The sequence below is a fragment of the Durio zibethinus genome, chromosome 6, assembly GCF_047325235.1.
Source record: "Durio zibethinus cultivar Kanyao isolate XHJ-2024 chromosome 6, ASM4732523v1, whole genome shotgun sequence".
Classification (NCBI taxonomy): domain Eukaryota; kingdom Viridiplantae; phylum Streptophyta; class Magnoliopsida; order Malvales; family Malvaceae; genus Durio; species Durio zibethinus.
The window spans coordinates 34,181,388-34,204,905 of record NC_143167.1 but is presented as its reverse complement, the minus strand read 5'-3'; the positions used below and the strand labels follow the sequence as shown (position 1 = coordinate 34,204,905).

At 35.3% G+C, this 23,518-nt stretch overlaps 5 protein-coding genes, 1 non-coding gene and 1 pseudogene across 13 annotated transcripts; 2 read left to right on the top strand and 5 right to left on the bottom strand.

The window, feature by feature from the left end:
- Positions 1-828: 828 nt before the first annotated feature.
- Positions 829-9,264, bottom strand: LOC111286685 (zinc protease PQQL-like). 6 transcript variants are annotated; one of them, XM_022876809.2, is made up of 21 exons: positions 8,941-9,262; positions 8,168-8,414; positions 7,965-8,090; positions 7,580-7,717; positions 7,329-7,463; positions 6,973-7,230; positions 6,734-6,871; positions 6,587-6,656; positions 6,270-6,483; positions 4,900-5,005; positions 4,449-4,682; positions 3,597-3,761; positions 3,361-3,510; positions 3,182-3,273; positions 2,941-3,022; positions 2,753-2,836; positions 2,541-2,657; positions 2,328-2,438; positions 2,021-2,101; positions 1,383-1,565; positions 829-1,234 (listed from the first exon to the last, which is right to left on the bottom strand). In XM_022876809.2, exons 1-21 carry the CDS (start codon positions 9,147-9,149, stop codon positions 1,166-1,168), a joined length of 3,009 nt encoding a protein of 1,002 aa, XP_022732544.2. In that variant the 5' UTR covers positions 9,150-9,262; the 3' UTR covers positions 829-1,165. The 6 variants fall into 6 exon arrangements, 5 of the variants coding, with proteins under 5 accessions (XP_022732544.2, XP_089619326.1, XP_089619325.1 ...); XM_089763200.1 differs by having other exon boundaries at positions 8,168-8,449; positions 8,941-9,249; XM_089763199.1 differs by having other exon boundaries at positions 8,168-8,409; positions 8,941-9,249.
- Positions 9,265-10,095: 831 nt separating this feature from the next.
- On the top strand, positions 10,096-12,628 carry LOC111285269 (uncharacterized; annotated as a pseudogene). The gene is made up of 7 exons (XR_016343262.1): positions 10,096-10,569; positions 10,678-10,797; positions 11,143-11,221; positions 11,300-11,354; positions 11,585-11,706; positions 11,845-11,916; positions 12,309-12,628. The product of XR_016343262.1 is annotated as an uncharacterized LOC111285269 (transcript).
- A 241-nt stretch (positions 12,629-12,869) lies between these two features.
- Positions 12,870-16,349, bottom strand: LOC111285267 (histone acetyltransferase type B catalytic subunit-like). The gene is made up of 10 exons (XM_022874608.2): positions 16,178-16,349; positions 15,952-15,993; positions 15,232-15,341; positions 15,071-15,139; positions 14,903-14,941; positions 14,745-14,821; positions 14,524-14,623; positions 14,167-14,248; positions 13,922-14,082; positions 12,870-13,769 (listed from the first exon to the last, which is right to left on the bottom strand). The coding sequence occupies exons 1-10, from the start codon at positions 16,257-16,259 to the stop codon at positions 13,125-13,127; spliced, it is 1,407 nt and encodes a 468-aa protein (XP_022730343.2). The 5' UTR covers positions 16,260-16,349; the 3' UTR covers positions 12,870-13,124.
- A 552-nt stretch (positions 16,350-16,901) lies between these two features.
- On the bottom strand, positions 16,902-18,610 carry LOC111284989 (large ribosomal subunit protein eL28y-like). Of its 2 annotated transcripts, none has more exons than XM_022874181.2 (4): positions 18,473-18,610; positions 18,164-18,320; positions 17,903-18,066; positions 16,902-17,223 (listed from the first exon to the last, which is right to left on the bottom strand). In XM_022874181.2, the coding sequence occupies exons 2-4, from the start codon at positions 18,309-18,311 to the stop codon at positions 17,086-17,088; spliced, it is 450 nt and encodes a 149-aa protein (XP_022729916.1). In that variant the 5' UTR covers positions 18,312-18,320; positions 18,473-18,610; the 3' UTR covers positions 16,902-17,085. The 2 variants fall into 2 exon arrangements, with proteins under 2 accessions (XP_022729916.1, XP_022729917.1); XM_022874182.2 differs by having other exon boundaries at positions 18,457-18,592.
- On the bottom strand, positions 17,602-17,693 carry LOC149518610 (small nucleolar RNA R24). Its single transcript, XR_016343376.1, has one exon. It is a non-coding gene; the product is annotated as a small nucleolar RNA R24 (small nucleolar RNA).
- Positions 18,469-21,270, bottom strand: LOC149518609 (F-box/LRR-repeat protein At4g29420-like). The gene is made up of 2 exons (XM_022874179.2): positions 20,724-21,270; positions 18,469-20,453 (listed from the first exon to the last, which is right to left on the bottom strand). Exons 1-2 carry the CDS (start codon positions 21,256-21,258, stop codon positions 19,561-19,563), a joined length of 1,428 nt encoding a protein of 475 aa, XP_022729914.2. The 5' UTR covers positions 21,259-21,270; the 3' UTR covers positions 18,469-19,560.
- A 169-nt stretch (positions 21,271-21,439) lies between these two features.
- LOC111284992 (small ribosomal subunit protein uS8my-like) lies at positions 21,440-23,047 on the top strand. Its single transcript, XM_022874184.2, has 3 exons — positions 21,440-21,572; positions 22,438-22,598; positions 22,779-23,047. The coding sequence occupies exons 1-3, from the start codon at positions 21,443-21,445 to the stop codon at positions 22,875-22,877; spliced, it is 390 nt and encodes a 129-aa protein (XP_022729919.1). The 5' UTR covers positions 21,440-21,442; the 3' UTR covers positions 22,878-23,047.
- Positions 23,048-23,518: the final 471 nt, after the last annotated feature.

Here is a 23,518-nt window from a genome sequence, read left to right as displayed (position 1 = left end):
TTTTACACCTCAATTTTATATTTGCAATTTTAAAGACGGAAGATATGATAAAAAATAAAATAAAAATAATTTGAGTAAAAATTATGGAAAAAAATATAACCTTAAAAAAAATTAAAAAATATCTTTTGTGTTTAAATATATTAACATAAATTATAATAAAATATTTTTATATTTTATATGTTTTTAATGTAAATAAATATAATATAATTTTACGAATTAAAATATAAATTTATTTATATTAATATAATTTTTATATTTTTTAATCATTATAATTAAAATTTATTTAAACAAAAATATAATTTAATAATTAAATAATTTTATCCAAAATTTTAAATATATATAAATACATGTTACATTACTATAAATAAATTTTTTTAAAAAATTATTTACTTCATCAACCAAGTAAAAAAAATGTCATAATTTTTTATTAATTACTGATTTACTAGTGAACGAGAGGGATGTTATGATTTCTTTTTCAATTATATCTAGTTGAATAATAATACTTTATTATATTGGACAGTGACATTATGTCATTATGCAATGAACAAGTACTAATTAGTATGGTCTTTAGACTTGGACTTTGTCTTTTTTTTGGTAATTAATTTGATGCATTTGCATTTACAAAATTTAAATTAAATAAAGGTATATTTTAAGAGTAGTCACAATTTTCTTTTATAAAAAATAATTAAATTTGATTTTTGAACTACTAGAAAATTTATTTGGTTATTACACACAAAAACAAGTAAAATAATACTAAAAAGGATTATTTTTAAAAAAAAAGGGAAGGAATTGACATCAAGCATTACGTTTTATAAGAAAAACAAAAAGTAAACAAATGTCTTCATTATTTCATTATAAATTTTATCAGAACGAAACACACTAATAAAAGAAATTACTACTTCACAGAAACAAAAGAAAAAAAATTATAAATGTTACAGAAATGGGAATATAATTAAAAAAATGAGTACGTAATTCATGCTTTTTGGCTAATATATTAGGCACTTATATAGATGCGTTGCTGAATCCACTCACTCTCTGGTAATAATATCAATACGGTGGTGAACCTGTCCCTTCACTTTTCATCAATGAAGAAATAATTCATCCCGGCTTGCTGGAAGCTTTATGTTCGCAAGTACCATATAATGATCTGATAGAAACAGGTTGTCTACGATTTCCGTGAATATCTCCGCAAACCGACAGCCAAAACTGCCAAACCAGCTATGCCTGCTAGAATCTGCCAACACCAACAATACATAATTTGATTCAATGCATAAAAAACCTTGTTGTAATGTGCATTTCCAGAAAATTACGAATGAGATCATTTAAGAAGACTATATGCAATTCCAGTCAAAGCATTCATGCCAGATGGTTAGATGACTAACCTTTGCATCTATCCCATGAAGGGTCCATTGTGAAAGTGATCTTAGCCTCTTAAACCAAGATGTTTGGGGCATTAGAATCACAACAGTGTGCTGATTTTTGCTAGGCATTATCCTCTGTAATGCCAACTGCATTGTTAATGGTGTTAGCGATTTTCTTACTTTTGAACGTCCTTCATCTAGATTCTGCACCAGAGATATGATCAAAATTTTTAACTTCAATAATCAAAGTAAGCACTCCTTCGTATTTTACTCGTGCAAAAAAACACAAATTCTATTCAAACATAATTTGTCTACTTCATATAGGTAACAGCTTTCTCCGGATTAGAGAAATGTAAACAACTACTAATTTTGTTGAGAGTGAGATTATCCTCTATTATATGCCTATTTGATAACTAGCAACTAAGCCATAGATCAGAAGCAAAGTTGGATGTTTACAAGGTTTAGGAAGGCATTAGTAAATGTTCCGTCTTCCTAGATGTAGTTTGAAAACCTATAACTGTTTTAAAGTATCAGCCTTGTCTTTATGCCAAGGCTAGATGCAACATGAGATATTCGCTAGGAAACCAGATATTTGAATACAGAAAGAAGGCAAAAGTACAAGATATGCTTCACAAAATGTTGCAACCAGAGCCACCAACCTTGAAAGAAGTGCCAACATCACCAGAATAGATCCTTGACTGGTAGCTGCACAGAATCCTATTCAGCCAGTAATAATTCTCCTGAAAGGTGTAAGAGAAAGATAATTCACAGAATAAAGTGCTGCATGAATTATTCTGTTCTCACATCTTGAATCTTAACCATATGCAAACATTAAGAAGAGATAGAATATATGAAGATAACTTGTTGTGTGGCAAGGTCAAAGATGCGGATGTAGGATTCTTTCCTTATCTTGTTGCCAAATAATACTGAAATAATATTGAATGCATAAAGTACGGGAAATTTAACCTGTAGTCCATTTTCATGGGCTCTCTGCTCAATTTCAAGTATGGTTGCGACATCTTGATCTGAAGGCCCCTCCTCCCAAAGACGTAATATTTCATTCAAAGCCAGATCAACCTATTAGGAAATATTGCATAACTGAATTCTTGAGATGGTTGGCCACTTAATGACTAAAGCCAGCTAGAGGTGAAAAGGGAATATAAAACTTTATATACCTACCAGCTTCAAGGAGATTTTTGGATCGCAAGAAAAATCTATTCTAATATCACCACGTATATCACCAGTTAGACATGGCAGATCACCGTCAAAGAATTCTGAAACACTTGTAGAGTAGATCTGGAACAAGGAAAGCAGTATTATTCAAACAAAACATAAGGCCAAAGAATAAAGACAAGTGATACTCTGAAAGGGAAATATATGGGACATCCTACCTGACCATGCTTGAAGCGTAGAAGCTGCAGTAGTTTTGTTTCTAGCAGTTTACTCAGGAACTCAGTATAGTGAATCTCTTCTTCCTGCCGTTTGATTGTTCCAACAGAAAGATACATACAAGTCAATAATGGAATGAGGTCTCCATTCATGAGCTTCTAATAGATTAATTAAAAAAAGACTAACAAACCATTGTATCTTTCTTAAGCTCTATAGGAAAGCATAGCCGGACCATACATTGTGCTTCCACCATGGGGCTGAATACAACTTCTCTAAAAACACACCAAATATTTCAGTACTGTATTTCAACGGAAGAGCATACGCCTCCAACACAAATAATTGGTCAGAAGATGCATGCCGTGAGAGTTCCATGAAGTTGTTACTGTCAAACATTTTGATATCTACTGCCATTAGACATAAACCTCCCTTACCTAGTTACTGTTTTAGGAAATTTGTACGGTAGGCCCTTGATGTAGTCACAGTTAAACTGTAAAATAGGTTCAGGAGGCTTTTGTATTCCACCCTGCATACAGAATCAAAAACCCAGATAACATAATAAAAATTGTATTCAATCCTGGGCTGAGAGAGCCTGAAAAGAATCCTAACTTACCAAATACTGCAGTATTAAAGGAAGTGCAATTGTGGGATCAATATTCCCAACAATTACAACAGTAAAAGCTGATGGATCCTTAAAGCAAGTATTGAAATATTCACATGCTTTTAATGGATTGACTTTTGGAAGATCACTTATTCTGAAAGGCTGCAAACCAAAATTAAATCTCAAGTTACAAGGAGACATGCCTGCCTAAACTCGTCAGTAAAATTCAAACAACTGGTCATTCATACCCTGAAAAAGTAAGAGGTTCCATAGTTGATCTCCCTTGCCCGGTTAGCAAATGAAGTATAAGGATCCCTTTCTCGAGCAAGAATAGCTTCTTCTTTCACTTGCATCACTCTTTTAATGACTTCATCATCTGGTGTCACATTTGTCGTAAATAGTTGGTAAACAAGCTGCCAGAATAGGGGTAATCAGAAACTACAAAACTAAGAAATCCTTACAACAATATTCAGAAATTTTGAACTTTTTCCTTTTGTTCGGATAACCAAATTTAAACTTAAAAACAAGTAAATAATGCACGAGTCTAATGAATGATGTGTTTCATAATTTGCTTGTTGATGCATAATGCATCATTTTAGGTATAAGAACCTTAGATACATCAAGTAGGTTGTGAAAGCATACTACTTGAGGTCTGACTCTACAATGCCATGAATAACTTTGAAGTGCTCTCACTCTAGCAACTATTTCTTTTGTATCTCAACCCTTATTAGGCTGTGGTGCTGCATTACCTTCCTACAGAGTTAGCTGTAGGCCCAATTAATCAAAATACAACATGTTAGCATATTATCATGCCAACGTATATAAGGACTCTTACACTAAAAATAATATTTATCCTGATTAAGTTAGGAGGGCCTCAATTCATGTGATTAAATGTCACATCATGTAAAACCAAGTGACCTCCTTAAGACTCAGTCGTACATCCCAAAAGAAAAAGACAGAATATTTTGCTTCCATGAGGAAAAAAGATTTAAACAGTTTTCTTTGTGGAAATTTTTGTAAATACCAAATCATTTTCAGTCATGTATCGGCAATATACTGAAAAGCAAGGATTTCACGGTTAAAAATCTAATAAAGCAAACCTGCAAGGCAGTCTCCAAGTAAAAGGGCGAACAATCACCATAAAATGTTCTCCTGTATGCTCTGACCTCTATATCGATATCAACTCTCTTACCAGCCAGCATATCCATTAGCACTGATGGTCTATGACCAAATACACCAATTTCTTCTGCAAATGTTGATCCCATTGAAGATGAAAAATACTTGCTTTCAGGGAGTTCAGACAAACCACCATAGGAGAACCCAGTAAATACAACCTATTGAAACACAGTAAAAGTTATATGGTTCACATGAACGGGTGCTCAAATAAAGCCAAACTCATGCCTTAAACTCCAAGCAATTAAATGGCATTTAGAAAGTACCATGGTGAAAATTAACTAGAATTAGGATTCAAAATGACTATTTTCTCTGACATGCAATTCGAACTGCTTGTGTTTCTAACTACTGATATTGCCAGGCATAGAGAAGGTTTACCTGGTCATTAAAGAAGTCTGTACACTTATAGCAAACCCGCATGCCATTTGATAGAATCAATTCAGTAGCTCCAACATTTACGTGTTCAAGCTGCTGAGCAATGTTCCTAAAGGAGTAATTGTTTGAACAGAGTTACATATTAAGTTCAGATATTTAAGCTAATTATAACTCAAATCTTGAAGCAGTTGTCTACTAATGCAGTAAATGTAGTATGCAAACATGTCTAATTACAGAAATTTAAAGATAAGGGAAAGCTTATTTAGAAAGGCAGTAGTATTCATTATGTTAAAGTTGGGAAAAGATATCATCCCATTTATTAGTTTAGATTATTCTAAAACACCTCATGAAATTTATCAGACAGTAAGATTAGGCTGGCTAAGGCTAGAACCACTTAGTGCCACTACAGGCAAGCACATGGGCTGTGCATGTCAAGCAAATGGCCTGGAGACCGACTACAATGACTTTAAAGAAATAAATTTTAGGCTCAGGAGTGAGACACAGAGAGTATGTTCTTGTGATATATACTAATACATAACGACAGTGGCTGAACTGGCCTCTTTTTCAAGTTGAAATCCCCCTTTTCCTATTTTTCCCCCTCTCCCCATTGTGAGTTGATCTTCTTTTTCATCAGTTCTTCCAATCAAATATTTAAAATTTTTCCAGACATATGGACGTCTCTCAAATTTTAGAAACTGTAAATCAAATAGGAAGTCAAAAGTAAGAAGAGCCTTATAAGTAGCTCAATCACATGCATAACATGTAAAAATCTTCGTTAATTTCCCAAAGTCCCAAACCATGTATCAAAAGTATAAAAAGTAGATGTGAAGACAGAGAATTAAGCTCATAAGAAGTTATGAATCAGTATACAAGCAAGATTGTGTTGTCTGCCAGCTTTGCAACAAATTCTAGTCAGACACCTAAAGGAAGAAAATGTGCTAGATTCTAACCTGAGAATGTCATTCTCATGCAAGAAGTTCTTTCAGTCAAGACCAAAAATGCCACGTGACTTGGAAGAGATAAGACTTCTTGTTATGTCATTCAATAATGGGTTATATTCTCAAGGCCTTATATCTATATTGTAGCTCAAATCCTCATTTGCTTTTAAATTTCCACTACTTAGTCACGTAAGAGAAGTGGACACTCAACCATACTAGGCGGCAAAAGGGGAAAAGCATTTTAGGTAGAAAACCGAAGAATCAAACACATTTAGTGTTACTATGCATAGATGTATTGTTTCAGCTAATGGATTCCATTTGTGATTACTAATCTCAAATGGATAAAGGTACAGTATCTATGTAAAAATCATAGCTTTAGAGTTCGATATTATACAGTTATATAATACAACGAGACTAAACAAAACAATAACTTACCCTGTATTTGGCTTTGACTTGACAATTTGTTCTGGTATGTGTTCATCATTCCAAGGAGAAATGCTCCTCTCTTTCTCAAGCTTGTTGATCTTCGTGACAATATTTTTCGGGTCATCGATTATCGCAGAAGCTTGAGGTTCAATTATCTGTATGACACAGCTACCTGATGTCCTTAATTTCTCAGCAAATTTGGACACCTCTGATGCTGATATATCTATGTAGATAAAATCGCGAATTGAACAATATATAATATGAGACTCATTCATATAAAATGCCTCAAAACAGCAAAATTAAGAATGTTATAACATTTCACTTACCAGGCAGAATAGATTTTTGGAGCTGTGCTTCATACTCAATCCCAATAATTGGTTTATTGTCTGTGAAGTGCTGCAAAACAAAAAACATGAAGACAAAATCCTTTTCCAGATCCTGTAGCTTTAGGTATAAATTGAGTAAATACACACCTGTGAATAGTCATATCGCAAGCTGCTTGATTCCATTTGATCACGTTCCAGATACGCAGATTCTATCCTTGACATCAGTAGAGCTCGAACAACAGATATTTCACGTTCTGAAAACCCATGAAGTCTTACTCTTGCAACCTGCAATAGAATGCATCACAAAAAGTACTATGAGGAGAAAGTGAAAAAAAAAAAAAAAGGAAATAAGAAAATCAGAATGTGGAAGGAAAAAAATGGCACACCTCAATAAGCATTGACTCTAGGGCATCTAAAGTCCCCTTTTCTTTACAAGATGAAGTCATTATATAAGCCTTCGATTGGCGAACAAGAGCATATGCACCAATAGAACATGAGAAATAGGGTGGATCTTTTCTGTGAGAAATTTTAAAGAACCTCCGATTCAGAGCAATTCGGAACATAGATTTCACAAGCATCTCCCTATAGTCTTTCACTGTCTTTATTTCATCCACTTGCATCTTATAGCTAATCATCACTGCAGACTTTTCCAAACAAATGTTCACATGAACGGATGCATATTTTCCTGTCTGGTTAATGGATGTTATGCACAAACAAGTTCAAGAATTAAGACTTTACTAACCCCAGAAGCTTCAGGTTCCACAAAATATGAAAAGCGTGGATCCTCATGAGAAGGAACTGGAAAGTGCGTTATGGGTGGAGGGTCCAATGCTGAATATTTATGCCCAAAATGGGTCCTTATCAACTCAATGACACTCTAGATAGATAGAAAGGGAGGGAGAGAAAGAGAAAGAGAGAAATTGTGAAGAAAATTCATTAATTTAACATACTGGTAATTCCAGTAGAAGAATTTGCAGATTAACCAAGACCAACCTTTGTATCAGAAAAATCTCCAACAGCTATTACTGCCATATTGCATAGATGATACCACTTTTGGTAAAATTGCTTCAAAGTTTGCGAAGGAACTGTTTTTATCACATTTTCCAATCCAATTGGTAAACGCTCAGCATACTGCAGTCAACCAAGGTTGTAAAGGTAATATAAAATTCATTAACTAAGTCATGAGACAAATCAAAAGTATTAATGAAATCATTTGCTCCAAATCAGGCTTTAGCCTCTAATTTCAATCATAAGTGAGAAGAAAATTTTCAATAAAGATCATGAATGACACATGGAGCAGTGCCTTACAAATGCATTAATGAATAACTAATCAATAGGTGTATTAAGCAAAATATTGTATTAGATTCAATAGCTTTACCTTTGACCCTTCCATCATCAATGTCCAATATGCATCAAATATCCTTCCACTAGCATTTCGATTATCTCTGTACTCTTCCATAACTGCTCCTCTTTCTTTCTCCAAATCATCTTTTGAAAGTCGAATCTGCATATCAAAAATATATAAACTAAAAGAAGAAAGGCATAATGAAAGTTACCAAATTAATATCAATTAGCTAATACCTCTGAGCTAAACTCTGACAGGACTTGAATAGCCTCAGATAACAGCTCAGACTTGTCAATAGGGACAAACAACTTATACACAGTCTCATCAAAAGATGTTGATGCATTCTGACAAGGACCAAATTCTGCTCCTATACTTTCGAGGAATTTAACAATATTGTGATTTGTGTATTTCTTTGTGGCAGAGAAGGCAAGATGCTCAACTATGTGAGCAACTCCGCGCTCATCCTCCTCCTCCAAAACTGAGCTGTCATGAACCCGATAAGTCGGCCTTTTAGAGTTCTATATTAAAATGTACACTCATGATTCAAGCACAAACGCACAATTTCTTATAAATGGACTAAAAACAGGCATAAAGGAAGAATGTGATAGAGAAATTTTAGAGACTTGATCAATCAAATGCTAAGCTAAAAAATAATTAACTGGATCAAACCTAGGGAGCTCCTTTACGCTAGTAACATATTACTCGTAAGTGCAGCATAAATAAATCATAATCTGCATCTAATGCAAAAGGCTATAATCTATTTCAGTTAATTCATTTCAATTTTAGAGTTGGGAAGAATGGGATTTTGTGGGCAAGTAGCAGGTGCTTGACTCCCTTTTCAACCATATATCAGTTGCAGCATATACAACAAGAACTACAAGAACCCTTGAACTACACTCAAATTTAAAAGAACCATACTTCTCCCAAAACATCAAAAATAGCATGCTCTTAAATCACATAAACATAAATCAAAGAAGAAAAAACAACAAAAACCCAAGAGGGAACTAACCCGACTTTGACAGCAAGAGCCAGAGAAGCTCTTTTTTTGGGTTTTGGATTACATTTAACATAGTAAACAAGGCCATTTTCGAGCCTCCCATAGTCCACCCCAAAGGGCAGCTGATCAAACTCTTTATCCATGTCCAAGGTCACCATCTCCAGAGACCTGAAACTTTGGTTCCTTGAGATTTGTGAGTTGTCTGGTGAAAGCAAAGGCATCTTTGGAGTTGGTAGAAACAAGTGGGAAAGATGTAACAGTCATGGTTTCGTTTGATATAAAAAAGATTTGGGGTTTGGGTTTGGGTTTGGGGTTGGGGACGTCTTGTTAAAGTCAATTGCAAAACTTTTTATTGTATGTACTTTGTCCAAAGCATCGCGTGGAATCCGCGTGAAAATGCGTGGATTGATGGCCCCCGCCTTTGCATGATTACCTTTATTTCTTTCTTTTTCCGACCTTGTCCTTGCGGCCCTGCATGAAAATTCCTGCCCTTCCATTTTCTATCATTCAACCTTGTCTGTCTCGTCACTGTTATGTTTATGTCTGTTTCTGATTGGTTTTTAGCGGACAAAGATGTTAGGAAAGCTGTCAGCTGATAACTACAGTGTTAAAAAAAATGACCTAACCATGTAAAATTTTCAGTAACTTTTGTTGCAAGAAACATTTTATAATCTGAATGAAGAAAAGTAAACTGAATTAAAATGGCAATTTGATTTCAAATTTTCTTCCATCAATTAATTTTAAAATTATTGAGTCACCATGGAAAGTTAGTCGAAGTTAGTAACTTTGAACATGTGATTCAGTTCACTTTTCAAAAACCATCAAAAAGTTCAGTTCCTTTCCCATTAACTTTCTTTTCTTAAGATTTATTGATACTTTATGGAGTAAAACAAATAGTAACAACCAACTTGCTTGCAATAAAAACCAACAACCAAACTAATTAACTTCATACTTTTAACATGGATTTTTCATGTTCTTTCCCATTACCACAAGAACATTTTTATTTGTAGTAAAATTTTATTTTCATAAAAACTGATAATTTTAAACCCAATACAAAAAATTTAAATACTTTAAAATTTTAATAAAAATTATATATAATTTTGAAAAAAATAAAAAATAAATATTTTATATTTAAATTATTGATACCAATCATGATGTAATAATTTTTTATGATTATAGGGTCGTAGACAGGCTGTCTAGAAACCTCTCTCTCACTGCCGAGGCAAACCCAAATGCGAAAAATGACAAACAAAAACAATGATTATCCTAAGCCCTGGAGCCTCTGCTTTTCAAATCCCCAACATTGCTCGTACTGAATTTTCTTTCCCTTTCAACTGCTTCCCACCGTTTTCAACCGTTAAATTTTCCTTAGAGAATCATGCTTCACCAACGACTTCGTTTTTGTTGGTTAAACCTAAAAGAAGCCAAGAAATGAGTACCCAAAATTTGGATAGGGAGATAGATGAAGAAGAAGAAGAAGATGAAAGTGGAGAATATGAGGCAAGGAGAGGAGAGGGAAGAGGGGGAAAATTATGATAATGACCCTGAATTTGCTGAGATTCTTGGGAGCTGTCTTGATGACCCACAAAAAGTCGGTCCAAAGTATGTAAAGACTTGGTCATTTGATAAATTGATTTGCAGGTATTAATGGGTTTTAAGTGATTGCAAAACGGGGTTCTTTGTTTTTTGTTTAAAACAAAGGAGAAAATTTTAGGACATTTTACAGGATATTCTTTTTTCTTTATAAAGGAAATGGTTTGTTCTTTTAATTGATGGAGATGATTGGATGTTGAGAATGAGGAAGAAAAGGAACAAAATTTTGCACACAAAGACTGGTTCTGGGACACCCATGAAAGTAACATTCTACAAGTGAGTTGATATGTATATTGCCCATGCTTAATGCTCCATGATTGTGGAGTTTAGCTTGGTTGTAGCTGATCTGGCAAATGGGTTGAAAATTCTTGAACCACCTTTTCCTCATTTGCCATTCCTGGAGTTCTTTTCTTCTATTAACTTCTCATAGTTTAGAATACAAATCAGTTACTATATGTGTGGATTTCATTATAATTGCTTTTCTTGTTTCCTACCACTTGGTAGTCCGTGTTTCCTCACTCCTGGAGATTGGAGTCATCTTCTTATATTGCTTGTCCCCTTGATGGAATTTGTCAGAGATTCTGTTTTATTAAATGGTTCTTTAGTTGTCCGCATTGACAGATTTTATTTTTCAATTTCATACATTTGGTTTGAATTCTACAATGCTCCATTGGAAAAAGACATTTCCTTAATTTGTGATGTAAGTAATTTCTTTGAATCTTATGGATATTATCTTTAGAAAAATATTCAATGGCTTAAATGATCTGGTTGTTTGCAGACAATTCGATCATGGCACAGGTCGGCTTGGTGGACGCCATTCCATGAATATGCAAGTAAGTTGTCTCTTTGGTTGTTTTAAATGAAGAAACCTCATTTTAAAATACCTCAATGAATTCATAATAATCACAAGGGAAATTCCATTGCTTGGAAAAGCGTTGGACTGTTTGTGTTATATTTTGGTTTACTTTTCCTGGATACTTGAAGTTCCCAAAATACATGTTAAGCTTGCCATGTCCAGCACCTCAAAAAAGAAGTTTGTTGCTTACTTGTGTATTATCGGCAGTTATCACAATGTCCTTTGGAGAACAGACCAAGTTATGATGCTATTCAAGGAGGACATGTGAATCCAACTACATTTTACAACATTGGAGATCTTGCGGTTCAAGACAACTTGGCACGTATATGGTGTAGGTTTCAATTTCAATATTTGGTGTCTTTCTAGTTTCTTCTGACACTGAGTTTGTGCATTCTAATCTTTCATTTGTTTAGAATTTTGAAAATGGATATTTTCATGATTCCTGCTCACGAATCTGGTAACAACAGGGTGGATATTGGGACCACTGAACCCTTGCTTCTGGATGTTCTGATACATGAATTGACACAAATAAGCTCCGAGTAAGTTTCCTAATATTTATTTCTTTAGACAACTTTTAGCACTTGTATGAATCCCAGTCATATGGTATCAGATGAAATGAACATTTATTTCCCCAAACATTTGGACTACCTTCAAACTGCAAAAATGGGAGTTCTTCGAAGATAATAATGCAGACCACCTGCACATACTATTCAACTTACAAGGATAAGAATTCAAAACATGTTTCGTTTACGTAACTAATGCAGATTGCTATCATTTGTGTTATTCATTTATCACCTTTAGTTCTATAAATGCTTTGACTTCGCCTTTGATTCTTATGCTTCGTTGTTCTGTTACCTCCTTGGCCCCAATTTGTGCTCTGAATACACAAACCGACTCTGATCCATTTAATTTTTCATTTCTCAATCAACAGCTACATTGGAATTAAGCAATTGGTGTTGGTGGATCTGAACTTGAGAATTGGAGGGAGAACTTGACAACGGAGGATGCAGGATATAGTGTTCACAAGATTTAGCTTCTCTAAGTTAGAACCCTGGGAAAACATCTAGCGGCCATTTTCCGTTCATTGTGAATGTACAGAGAAGGTTTGAGGATTTAACGTGAAAATGATGGTTGCTGAAATTGTGCTGTCTGTGCAGATGGAATAACTTAATTAGATGCGGTTTTAGATGCTCTGAAACTATACTCAAAGGAAAAGTATATATTTTAATCTAGAGATAAATTTTTTTCAAATGTTAGAGATTTAAACCACAAACCCGGATGACACCTCTGGTGGTTGCATAAGCCTCTGTTGATTATGCAACGCAAATCGGTTGTTCAACATCCTGATGAGAAATACGTTACCATTCATTTAGCATTACCTTAATGCCCGATGGGCCAACTGGCCAAGAAGGAAGCTGAGGATGACACTGTCAAAGTCCAACCCTCCAATAATGGGGACTCAGAACTTAGAACCTTTGCATAGATAGATCCAAGTTCAACCCTCCCAAAATGGGAAGCGAATATGATTATATGACAAACGTTGATTCAACAATAACGTCAACATAGGGAATATTCAAATTAACGTGAGGGTTAAAATGATCACATTGACTATAAAGTCAGCTAATATTCTAAGATAGTACTGCTCAAAAATTTACAAACATGCCTCAATTTAGCACAGCCTACAACTTCACCAGAAATTATCAGTAATTCTTATCCTGGTTAATGCATCACGCCGAGAAGTTGCACTTCATACATGTTTCTGAGACACCTTTTGTGCAATTAACTTCACCTCTTTAATTCTCTCATCAACCAAAAGCTGCAGCTGCTGTACTTGAGTCTTTGTCTGATCTTCATCCATTTGAACACCACCGACCTTGCTATTCTGAGACCTGAACATGACAAATGACATCTCCTCATCATGTGCACTTGGGACCTCAATCACTTGCTTTCCTGCAGTCTCAGCATCTTTCCCTAGTATATCAGCCTTCACCCTATTCGAAATGATTGTTACATAGTCCTCCATATGCTTCTCTAAAGGATCAAGGCCAAGATATATCAAAATCTCCCAACATTGAAGAAACTGTTTCTTGTTAATTTTCAAAGTTTTCCTGACATCCTCAACTACATCAGGAGGTGGCAAAAATCGAGGAACATGGGTTTTTTTTGACAATTTTCCTTGCTTCAGATGCAAGATAGCTGATTTAGCAGCATTCTGGGCTGGTTCAAAAGCTAGCAGTCGTTTTAAATCAAAACAGGTGCGCACACATTGGAAGTAATCTAGAGGCTCTTCAACTGTCAAGTCATAAACGTTTTCAGATATTGCAACATTGCTCAGCACCTCCACAAGGTAACTGCCGTAACCCTTGTGCTGGTAAGGAGGCAATACCAAAATCTGCCAACAAAAAAAAACCTTCATGAAAAATGCTAATGGTGATTAACAACATCTATTAACATGCAAAGATTGATGAAGAGGGCAATAGTTTGGGTTTTCATTCAGCCTACCTCAATTACTAACTGGAATAATGACAGTGAAAAAGATTATACCTGGCTGAGTCGCAAGCGTGAACCATCAGGGTAACGATAAAAACGATAAAGCGCTGCAAAACCAAGCAATGAATGCTGCGTGTTCTCTGACTGATCAATTTTCTTCTGAGTCAAGAGATATAACTCCCAGCTTGGATCAGTTACATCAATAGGATTGCTACCTAATCAAGAAAATAGAACTATTTTGATTATATTAGGAATGACATACATATTGCCATTAACATGTAGTGGAAATTGACAATTACCGTCAACAAGAAGAAGAACCAGAGGTACCAAGCGACTATAAAGATGTCCAGCAGCCAAATTACGTATCACCAGGCGTACAACCTAACACAGAAGGAAAACAAATCAACCGTGGCTCACAGTTGCATACATGCAACTCAATACCATTAATTTCACAGTGATGTAATCTACGAGCAAGTTAAAATCAAGGTTATCTATAAAATGGAGTACAGACAGAAGTTTCAGGTTGGGCAATTGAACTTAGAAAAGACCGAAATAATGACATTTTGGCAACCAAACAAACACCATTCATACATAATTGAAGACAGAATTAATGAAAGCACCAAATATTTTAGTACATGCAAAGATGGTAAAATTACCTCAAGATCGGAAGAGGCTGCTTCTGAATTGCCATTAAGTTTACTTAAATGGCCATTGGATGCTTTTGGTTGCAACTTCTGCCCATTTGAAACAACTGAACTGAAAAACGTAAACGTATTGAGTTCACAACACCATAACCAAAGGAAATAGAAAGCCAACATTAGAAAGAGAAATGGGCAAAACATCTTTATATGTGTATAAGATTTTCATGGCATGATACCTAATGAAATTATTCTCAGTCGAAAAAGTTTGCAGAAAGTCGTCTTCGTTCTCCATAAGAGTCTCACCAAAAATTTTCTGTACAAAGAAGACTTAATTAATCAGAAGGCTCAAGATATCAGGATTAAGTAAAGGCTGAACATGGTTGCTAATGTATACCTCAAGAGCAGATTTCAGGTCTGTAATCCCTTTGCCCCCCTGAAATAAACAGTGGAAAGCATTAAAATGACATGAAAAGACAAAGAAAATGCTTCACTGACTCAATGTATGATACAACAAAGAGATCAAACCGCTACTAGTAGTTCAGGGTTTAAGATTTCTACTTACATCAGATGTGCCTTGGAAAGTAATATCAGCATGTGCATGAAAAGATATGCTGTTAACCCAGATAGTTATCTGCATAAAATGAAATGAAACACAATACATCGAAACTACCATCAGACAGAACAAAAGATTGTAATATGTTGCAACTTATGAACAAATATTACCTTTAACCCTTGGTAACCATATATCTTCCCATCTTCCTCAAAAAAGCTGTTCAAATCAACTGGACTGATACAAAAACCATCTGAAGTTCCCACTTCCTCTTTCTTAGAAACTAAAGCAAATAAGTAATCCAAAAGAAAGTTCACATGAAAAATATCAAAAACTGGAAATAAAGTAAACTAAATTAAATACAAAACTAATAACTAACATAATAAGGTTGTTTGTGTATCATTAACTAAAAAATGACCTAATAAGGTTGCTTCTGCATAATTAGGAACCATCCATTTGCCAACAATCAAGAAGCATTTTAAGATGGCACAGCTAGGCCCATGCCATACGTAATGAATTTAACAATGAACGGAGTCTTCCAACTTGTATATTGACAGGTCATGCAGCAACGCTACTTTTAAATAAGTAATAATTATAAAATGTTTTGAGCAAATTGCCTTACATTATGACTGCATCTACTATAGCAAGAGCAAACTTAACAATCATATAAATACCATTCTCTTCTTCGTTACTTAAAACAGTTAATTGGTATCCAATTGGCGAATTCAAGAAAATCAACTTTATTTTTCTCCTTTTTTTCCATCAACGTATAGCAAAACCCAAAAGCCTTAGGTTCAAACAGCAGATGATGAACTACTCATAAAATTAACACAAACAAAAACTAAAACAAGTTAAGGGAAAAAATAATTTAAAAAGATAAAAGCGAAACTCACCCAAATAAATCTTAATGCAGTCGTTGGGCTCAACACCAGCATCTGCTTCAAAAAAAAATCAAAACAAAAAATACAGTAAAAAAGAAACAACAGTGAGTTGAATCACAAAGCACTCTTTGGAAAATAAATAAAAATGGGATTTACAGCGAAACGAAGGGATGTGAAATGTAATTTGGGTGGAAAAGCTAAAACATAAAATGATGAAATCGGAGAAGAGTAGACCGACCGATGTTGGAGAAACCGACGCGTCGCTTTTTCTTGGGCTCTGGGAGTGGATCGGGGTTAGGTTGTTGCTGCTTCTGCCCCATTTCGCCGGAGGGTAGGGTTTCGCAGAGCGGGAAATGATAAACTAAGAGGCGGGAAATTATGTTGTCCGAATTGGGGATAATTTAGGGCTATTTATAATAAGAGACCCAATGGCCGCAGCGCTGGTGATGTATGACACGATTCGGCTTCGAGGCCGCACTGGACCGGGTTTGGTACATTGAAAAGTGTTCACATTTTTTAGAATTTTTTTTTGAAATTCACGTTTTTTAGATTTAAGTGATTTAATTTAAAGATATTTTTGTCAAAAAAATCTTATATTTGTAAAGAACAAATTTTTGACTGCATTTAGAATTTTAATTTATGATAAACAGATTCTCAAATGTGATATGTTACATCAAATGTTATTAAAATAAGTTTAATATAATTATTACAAAAATCAAGTATTCCCAATTTGAGTTTCCACAATTTGATTAAATTAAATTAATGGATTTATGAAAATCTCAAAATGATTTTTAAATTAATTAATTACACTATAATAATTATAAATGATACATAAAATATCAAATACTGAAAATTATAATCTAGTTATTGAAATTGATAGTATGATTTATTTATCAAAACAACTTAAATGACTGAAAAATCAAAATGCACACTCATACAACAATGTAATTAAAATTTCCAAATGTGCAGAAATTAAACTTGAAATTAATTATCTTAAAATTTAGGCTTAACATCTCTAGCAGAGGTAACAATTCTTCAACTAGATCAAAAGCTTGAACATGGGGTGAAAATTTTACTGTCTGAAACTTTTGGAACCAAAGAAAACCAACATTCATACGAGCATGACACTATCCTTAAATATCTATCTCACTTCCTGCCGATCCTAACAGCCTGTCTATTCCTCTTCTTGACTCCAGATTTGGCTACCTTAAGGCTCCTATGAACAGCACTAAGTCTTGCAAGGGCTGCCTTCTTCAAGTCTGGTCGGTAGTAATTATCTGCAACCTGAAACCATTAAACAAAGTAGCAGCAACCAATCAGTAAAAGGCTCACATTCAATAACTTTTCACCCACGGAGATAGATTGGGTATTAGCCTTTGTTTAGGGTGGTTTGGCAGACAGAACTCCATGACTTGAATTCAAAGTCAATTGATGACATTAGAACTAGAACTCGATGAATAAAAGCAGGAATTTTCCCAAATTGATCAATCCGTACCATTTGCTACCAATACAAGAAAGAAAGAACAAGACTTAATGCAAGACATTCAACAAAGAAAACAAATTTTTGAAATCAAGAATTATTGTTAGCTGCAACAGTTGATCAAACAAAACAATAGAATAGACAAGAAAATGAAAAAGAGCAATGTTCCATGGTTGAGGATGGAAGCTCAGAAGCCAAGCGAAACAAGTATATTTCACTGAAGAACCGACCATAAGATTGGTCTTCTTACATGTTAGCTTTTCATCACCGCCTCTAAGATAAAACTGTCAATAGATGGTTGCAGGCAACATTCTTAGATAAAAGTTGTTTAACCAGGAATAACCATTATTGAAACAGAAGATTAGCATATCAGAACATTACATTCAAACATAAGACCAATCAAGGTCTGTCTCACAAATAGTTTCAATACAGGCTAAACCCACACATGTGTTCATAACTAGTAAAACAAATTCGTAAAAATACCTGATTGACAACAGCCTTAGCCATCCTAGGAAACTCCTTCTTCATAACAGATTTATGAAGCAAGCTTGCACGTTTGTTCTGCTTCTTAGTTTTTGAGGTGGCAAGCAACACTGACTGATCCTTTCCTCCAGACTGAATAGTTACAGTCTTCTTGTTTGCTAGACCTGTAACAATTAAAAAAAAAAACCAATTAACGCATTTTTTACATTGGGATTCTAAATCTACGGACAAAAGTTAAGAAAAAGTGGAGGATGGGGTTACCAGAGTGCTTGTAAGAGTTGAGATTGTAGAGATTGTTGCTCTCCTTACTGAACTGCACGCTGGCGTTGCCTCTGCCGAACTCCTTCACCAAGAAACAGTTGTTCTTCTTCACGATCTCCCAAATCAACTGCCCTGGAACCGTCGCCATTTTATTTACCTGAGAACAATGGAAAGAGATCAGATCGAAGAGAAACAAAAATGGGGAAGAGGGGAAACAAATTTAAGATCGTAGAGGTGGAAATGAAAACTGATACCAAAGTTTGGGAAACAAAAAATGGAATCATGAGAATTACAGTGAGGAGAAGTTACCACAACAGAGCAAGAGAGGACAGCGGCGAAGAGGGTTTTCGGGTCGCTTGACTATAGGGATACTGTAAGTAATGCCCTCACATTCAGGTCAAAAACCGTAATCAATTAGGACATGTTAGGAGGAAGATAAAAGGTCCCAAGTTCGATTCTCGGAGCGCCCCCAAAGTGATTTTTTTTTTTAAAACATTTTTTGGAGGTTGGACCAAAGGGGAACACAAAATTTAGGTAAAAATGTGTTTACTTCCAAATTAAAACAGAAGAAAGCCAAATCAACTAAAAGTGCACAAATGGCTTGTGCATCAATGATGTTCTCTTCCAAAAGATAAGGAACTTGAAAAGGGGAAAAGTATAGTCTTGACCGAAGGCAATAAAGTCATTAAACTTTGAATTCTATATCCCATCTAGTTCCTTACAGAATGTACGTGTATCAATGCAACACAAACATGATGCAGCGGCTGGCAATCAACCTCACTTGAATGAAGAAACCACAAGTTTAGCCAATGTACATCAGCATCGTATTCTGCAAACAAATGATATTTTACATTTTCAATCAATAGAATTGTGCTTTGTAGAAAAACTACAACCTTCACAGATATCCAATATTTACAAAACAACAACTAAGCATCAGCTTGGTGATGCTTGGTTTTCTTTCCTCCTTTTCCCCTTTCCTTCTGCTGGAAGGCAGGATGCTGGGGCACTTGGTGGTGAACTCTCTTGTTGAGTCAATTGAAAGTCGAAACCACTGGAGTTTGCAGTAGGATTCAGAAGGAGATGCAGAAGATGGTAAGAACCCACCTATGAAGTTTAGGTTGTAAGAAGGGCATGGATGTCTGCAATACCATTATCCAATATGCTTTCACTTTCCAAGCACCATATTCTTTTGTACAGGTCATGTAGTTACTGATGTCTTCATACCAGTCACCCATATGCATATTTGCAGACAAAATACTTATTCTAATCATTTGAGGTTGCCCAAAAAACTTCATCCCTTTCATTTGGGAAGAGTAATTTAAACCAGAGAAACAACACAAAGACAACATAAAAGATTAAGCATTCCTATTTCCTTCCTAGGAAGGAGGATTACCAAATTAAATACCAACAGAGACCCACACATCTTCTGATCCTTTCTTCCTTATTCCCCATCTCCATTTTACTCTTGGACAATAAGTTGTACAATTAGAGATGAGGCTAATAGCAGCTCTAGAATCTTCTTTACGTTGGAGAAGTAACGCCATGTCTGATAAGTTGGTGCATTTATCCAAAATAGAGTAAATAAATGAGAGGGTAACTTCAATATCGTGCACAACTAAATGGGCCACAATCTCTGTCAACTCCTTCATTGCATTCCTATCATCCAAACCTCCTTTCTGGAAGCATATCTCTGCTTCCGACCAAGCCCCAGGGCCTAAATTAAGAGATACTACATTTGGAAACACATCAAACAATGCTTCCAAGCCAAATTTTCTTCTTTCAAGAGCTTCAGTCCATTTGAGAGAATCCACTGTCAGCTTCTTAATTGATTTACCAGACGGAAACATGCCAAGGAGGCTAGGAAGACTTGAAGATTCAAGCTGAAGGTTTTCCAAATTATAAAACTCTTTCACTCTAAAATCATATGCCTCCTCAACTGAAAGATGGAAATCTGACAACAATGGGGTATCAAGAACCAGAGATTTTGGCTTAATACATTTCAGTCTGAGTTTCACGAGGTTGGGGGCAAAGATAGTCAAAGAATGCGGAGCATTTGACGCTGTCCACAAGCAGGATTTAAGATGCAAGAGATGAATCTTGGGATCTTTAAGTCCACCAACGCGAACCAAATTGAGAACTCGAAGAGAAGGAAAGCAATCATTAACTTTGTTTAGGTCCTCATCTTCAAGTCTAATAAATTCAAGAGTCAAACTCGTTACCATAGTCATTGGATTCAACCCATCAACCGAAAGCCAAGCGTTCTTCAGCTCTAGTTCGATAAGACCATTGCCTACAGACACAAAACAAAAGTAATGGCCTTTACACAAGATATAATGCAACTTAACAAAAAGAGAAAAGCTTTAACCTTTAAAGCAACCAAAATAAAACCAACGCTCAATTCATTTCCAAAGGTGTGCTTAACCATCTTTCGCAATACCATTTCTCATAATCTTAACACAAATTAATTGTCCCAATTTGCCTTAAAACGACTGCGTTCAAACTAAGTCTCCTGTACTCAAAGATAAAACAAGAAAGAAATAGCAATTGCCGAGATACTCACAACACGAAGAAATCAAGCTCAAAACCTCAGATTTCCTCCAGCAAGACTGTATCCAAAAATCCGAAATCGACAGCTTCCTTAGCTCCCCGCAAACCTTAGGCAACCACTCCTTCACGAAACCCACATCGGTCAAATACAAATCATCCGACTCATCATCAACGTCATCGTACGGGATATCCCTGAGCGACTTATCGACTCCGATCGAAATTGAGTTAAGACACCGAGCTTCGCGTACAAGGTTATTAAAGATTGCCTTGAAAGAAGTGACGTGGGCTTTGGTCTCCGGCGAACGGGATTTAAGGTAGCGAGAAAAGGTGCAGAGGAGGTTAACATAATGGACCTCGTTAGAGAGGGAGTTCAGTGTTTTGGAGGCGAGTCGACACCGAGCAAGGTCGGTGGAATCGTTGAGTCGAGTCAGAATTTCCACGAGAAGAGGCGGCGGTAGATCCTCCATTGAGAAAAAGAAACAGGGCCAAAACAGCTGAATGGAAGGTATTAAAGTCGTTTCAAACGGTTGACCGGTATTTGCTACCATTCAAAATCTGACCAAGTTACATGGGTTGTCTATTAGATTACGCTAATACCCCTATATGATATGTTAGAATTTCTAAAATGCCATCCAAGTGATTGAAACGACACAATATTTTCGTCACCCGAGGTTTCGACTGTCAGTTTTTTTGGGGGTTTAGCCGTTCAACTCAGTAACTGGTTCGAGAGAGATGGGAAGGAGGATCCTAAACGATGCGTTGAGGTCAATAGTGAATGCGGAGAAGAGAGGCAAAGCGACGGTGGAATTGAAACCAATCTCCACCGTCATATCTTCCTTTCTTAATATCATGAAATATCGAGGTGAGCTTTTTTTGTTTTTAATTTTTTTAATTCGTTGTTTTTGCTTATGGTTTTGGTTATTTTGGTTAATAAGAATGGGTTTTTGCTTAATTTTAAATTATTGTTGATTAATCTCAAGAATTAGTTAGGTTGTAGCGACCCAGTAAAAAAGTTTTGAAATTTGTTGTTTGTTGTTTCTTGAACTGTAAAATTTTCTTTTTGCTTAAATTTGATATTTATTGTACAGAAATTAGTGTTATTCGATGCCAAATCAGTGAATGCTTATGCTTATGTATGTCAAAGGGTGAACTTGTCCAGGGATATTCATTTACTTGGTTATACACGTATTTTTTGGGGTGTGTGATATAGAATTTGGATGTTGTAGGCTGTTGATTCATTTTTAGACTGCATAAGTAATCTTAATATCTGAAGATTACTCCCTTTTTGTCACTTGAGTTTGAAGGGCAACGGGGAGTTCTTCCGTATCTTCAGTGGTCAGATGAAAATAGTGTATCTTCCTTTGTATTCGGGTTTATTTTGATTTTTGGTTGAAACTCGGTAACAGGTTGGTGTGTTTAGATTTATTACCAGAATCCTTGCTTCAATCTTCGTGTGCTGTATGTTTCATCGATATGGTGTGGATTGAATTATGAGAAGATTTTTTTCCTTGTTTTTTGACAAATCAAGCTTAGTTTTTGTTTATTTGGAGCTTTGGAAACCATTAGGCATGTTGCTCTTTTTGATGCATTGGCACAGTGGTAATCTCGTGGACTAAGTGGCTACAAATCTAGATGCCTTGTATATTTAGATTTGCGGCTACTGCCTACTGTTGAATCTATTGCTTGTTGCGGGTTGTTAACTTCTTTGTAATTTTTCCTTTTGAAAGGATACATAAAGAATTTTGAGGTTTATGATCCACATAGAGTGGGGAGGATAAAAGTTGAACTGCAAGGCAGGGTAAACGATTGCCGGGCACTCACTTACAGGCAGGACATCAAAGCAAAGGATATCGAAAAGTACAAAACACTTAAACTTCCAACACATCAGGTTTGTTAAAAATCTTTATATGTCTAGTGTTTCAATTATTCATTGCCAATTTAATGTAGAAAGTGCTGGGTACAGGATTGCGAACGTACCAGCTATATCTTTAGAATCTTCATATCATCATCTGATGGCCTCTTATAGTTTTATACTTAACTTGTTCTTTAATAATCTTATTCCATGCAGTGGGGTTATGTTGTGATTTCAACTCCAGATGGTATTTTGGATCATGAAGAAGCCATTAGAAGGAATGTGGGTGGGCAGGTTCTTGGTTATTTTCTTTAGACTTGGCTCTCTTTCTGCTCACTTTCGGATGGGAAAAGCAGAAGGGTAGTTCTTTGAGCTCTGCTTTATCCGTGAACTTTCAATCAATATCTATCTGAATCTTGTATCATTGAATATTGAATAGTGGAATATTACTTTTTTGGGATTAATGCCTTAATTAGTTTTGATTATTGTAGTAATTGCAATGCAAAAGCAAACTTCAACAAATCTCTATTCAGCTGCCAACCAATTTTTAAGACAAATTCGCCTCTCCATAGCTTCTGCGACTCGTAACTCGTTTTCTCATTCAACTACCTTGTAGCCTTTCGATGCAACTGTGGACGTGGTTAGAAAATCTCGAGTCATAGATGAGAGCAATACTTCTTCCTTTCCTTTCCACCATCCTGAAGCATAAAATTTTTCAGTTTCTTCCCTTGAACAAAAACTTTGCCCAATATTGTTTTGTAAATAAAATTTAGTTCATTAAAATAAGTATGCGTTGATATAGTTGCAACAAAGTTTACCATCAACCATAATTACTACTAGTAGTAGTAACTTGAGATACTTTGGTTGATCACTTATTGTCATATTGAGTGCTATATAACGCATACATATTGTGTAAAAACATATTAATAGGTTGTTTTATCTTATCTAAGAGTTCA

Bases quoted from the DNA above. Each gene is read 5' to 3' on its own strand.
- LOC111286685 (XM_022876809.2), bottom strand. From the start codon at position 9,149: ATGCCTTTGCTTTCACCAGACAACTCACAAATCTCAAGGAACCAAAGT. The intron at 3,762-4,448 runs GTTTGCTTTATT...CTATTCTGGCAG, and splicing joins ACTTGGAGACTGCCTTGCAG to CTTGTTTACCAACTATTTAC. The intron at 3,023-3,181 runs GTAAGGGAGGTT...GTGTGTTTTTAG, and splicing joins TTTCCTAAAACAGTAACTAG to AGAAGTTGTATTCAGCCCCA.
- LOC111285267 (XM_022874608.2), bottom strand. From the start codon at position 16,259: ATGGGGCAGAAGCAGCAACAACCTAACCCCGATCCACTCCCAGAGCCC. The intron at 14,624-14,744 runs GTATCATGCCAT...TACGTTTTTCAG, and splicing joins ACTGAGAATAATTTCATTAG to TTCAGTTGTTTCAAATGGGC. The intron at 13,770-13,921 runs GTATAATCTTTT...TTTTGTTGGCAG, and splicing joins CACGCTTGCGACTCAGCCAG to ATTTTGGTATTGCCTCCTTA.
- LOC111284989 (XM_022874181.2), bottom strand. From the start codon at position 18,311: ATGGCGACGGTTCCAGGGCAGTTGATTTGGGAGATCGTGAAGAAGAAC. The intron at 18,067-18,163 runs GTAACCCCATCC...TAATTGTTACAG, and splicing joins CAACTCTTACAAGCACTCTG to GTCTAGCAAACAAGAAGACT. The intron at 17,224-17,902 runs GTATTTTTACGA...TAATGGTTTCAG, and splicing joins CTAAGGCTGTTGTCAATCAG to GTTGCAGATAATTACTACCG.
- LOC149518609 (XM_022874179.2), bottom strand. From the start codon at position 21,258: ATGGTAGCAAATACCGGTCAACCGTTTGAAACGACTTTAATACCTTCC. The intron at 20,454-20,723 runs GTGAGTATCTCG...TTGTGTCTGTAG, and splicing joins GAGCTTGATTTCTTCGTGTT to GCAATGGTCTTATCGAACTA.
- LOC111284992 (XM_022874184.2), top strand. From the start codon at position 21,443: ATGGGAAGGAGGATCCTAAACGATGCGTTGAGGTCAATAGTGAATGCG. The intron at 21,573-22,437 runs GTGAGCTTTTTT...TCCTTTTGAAAG, and splicing joins TAATATCATGAAATATCGAG to GATACATAAAGAATTTTGAG. The intron at 22,599-22,778 runs GTTTGTTAAAAA...TATTCCATGCAG, and splicing joins TTAAACTTCCAACACATCAG to TGGGGTTATGTTGTGATTTC.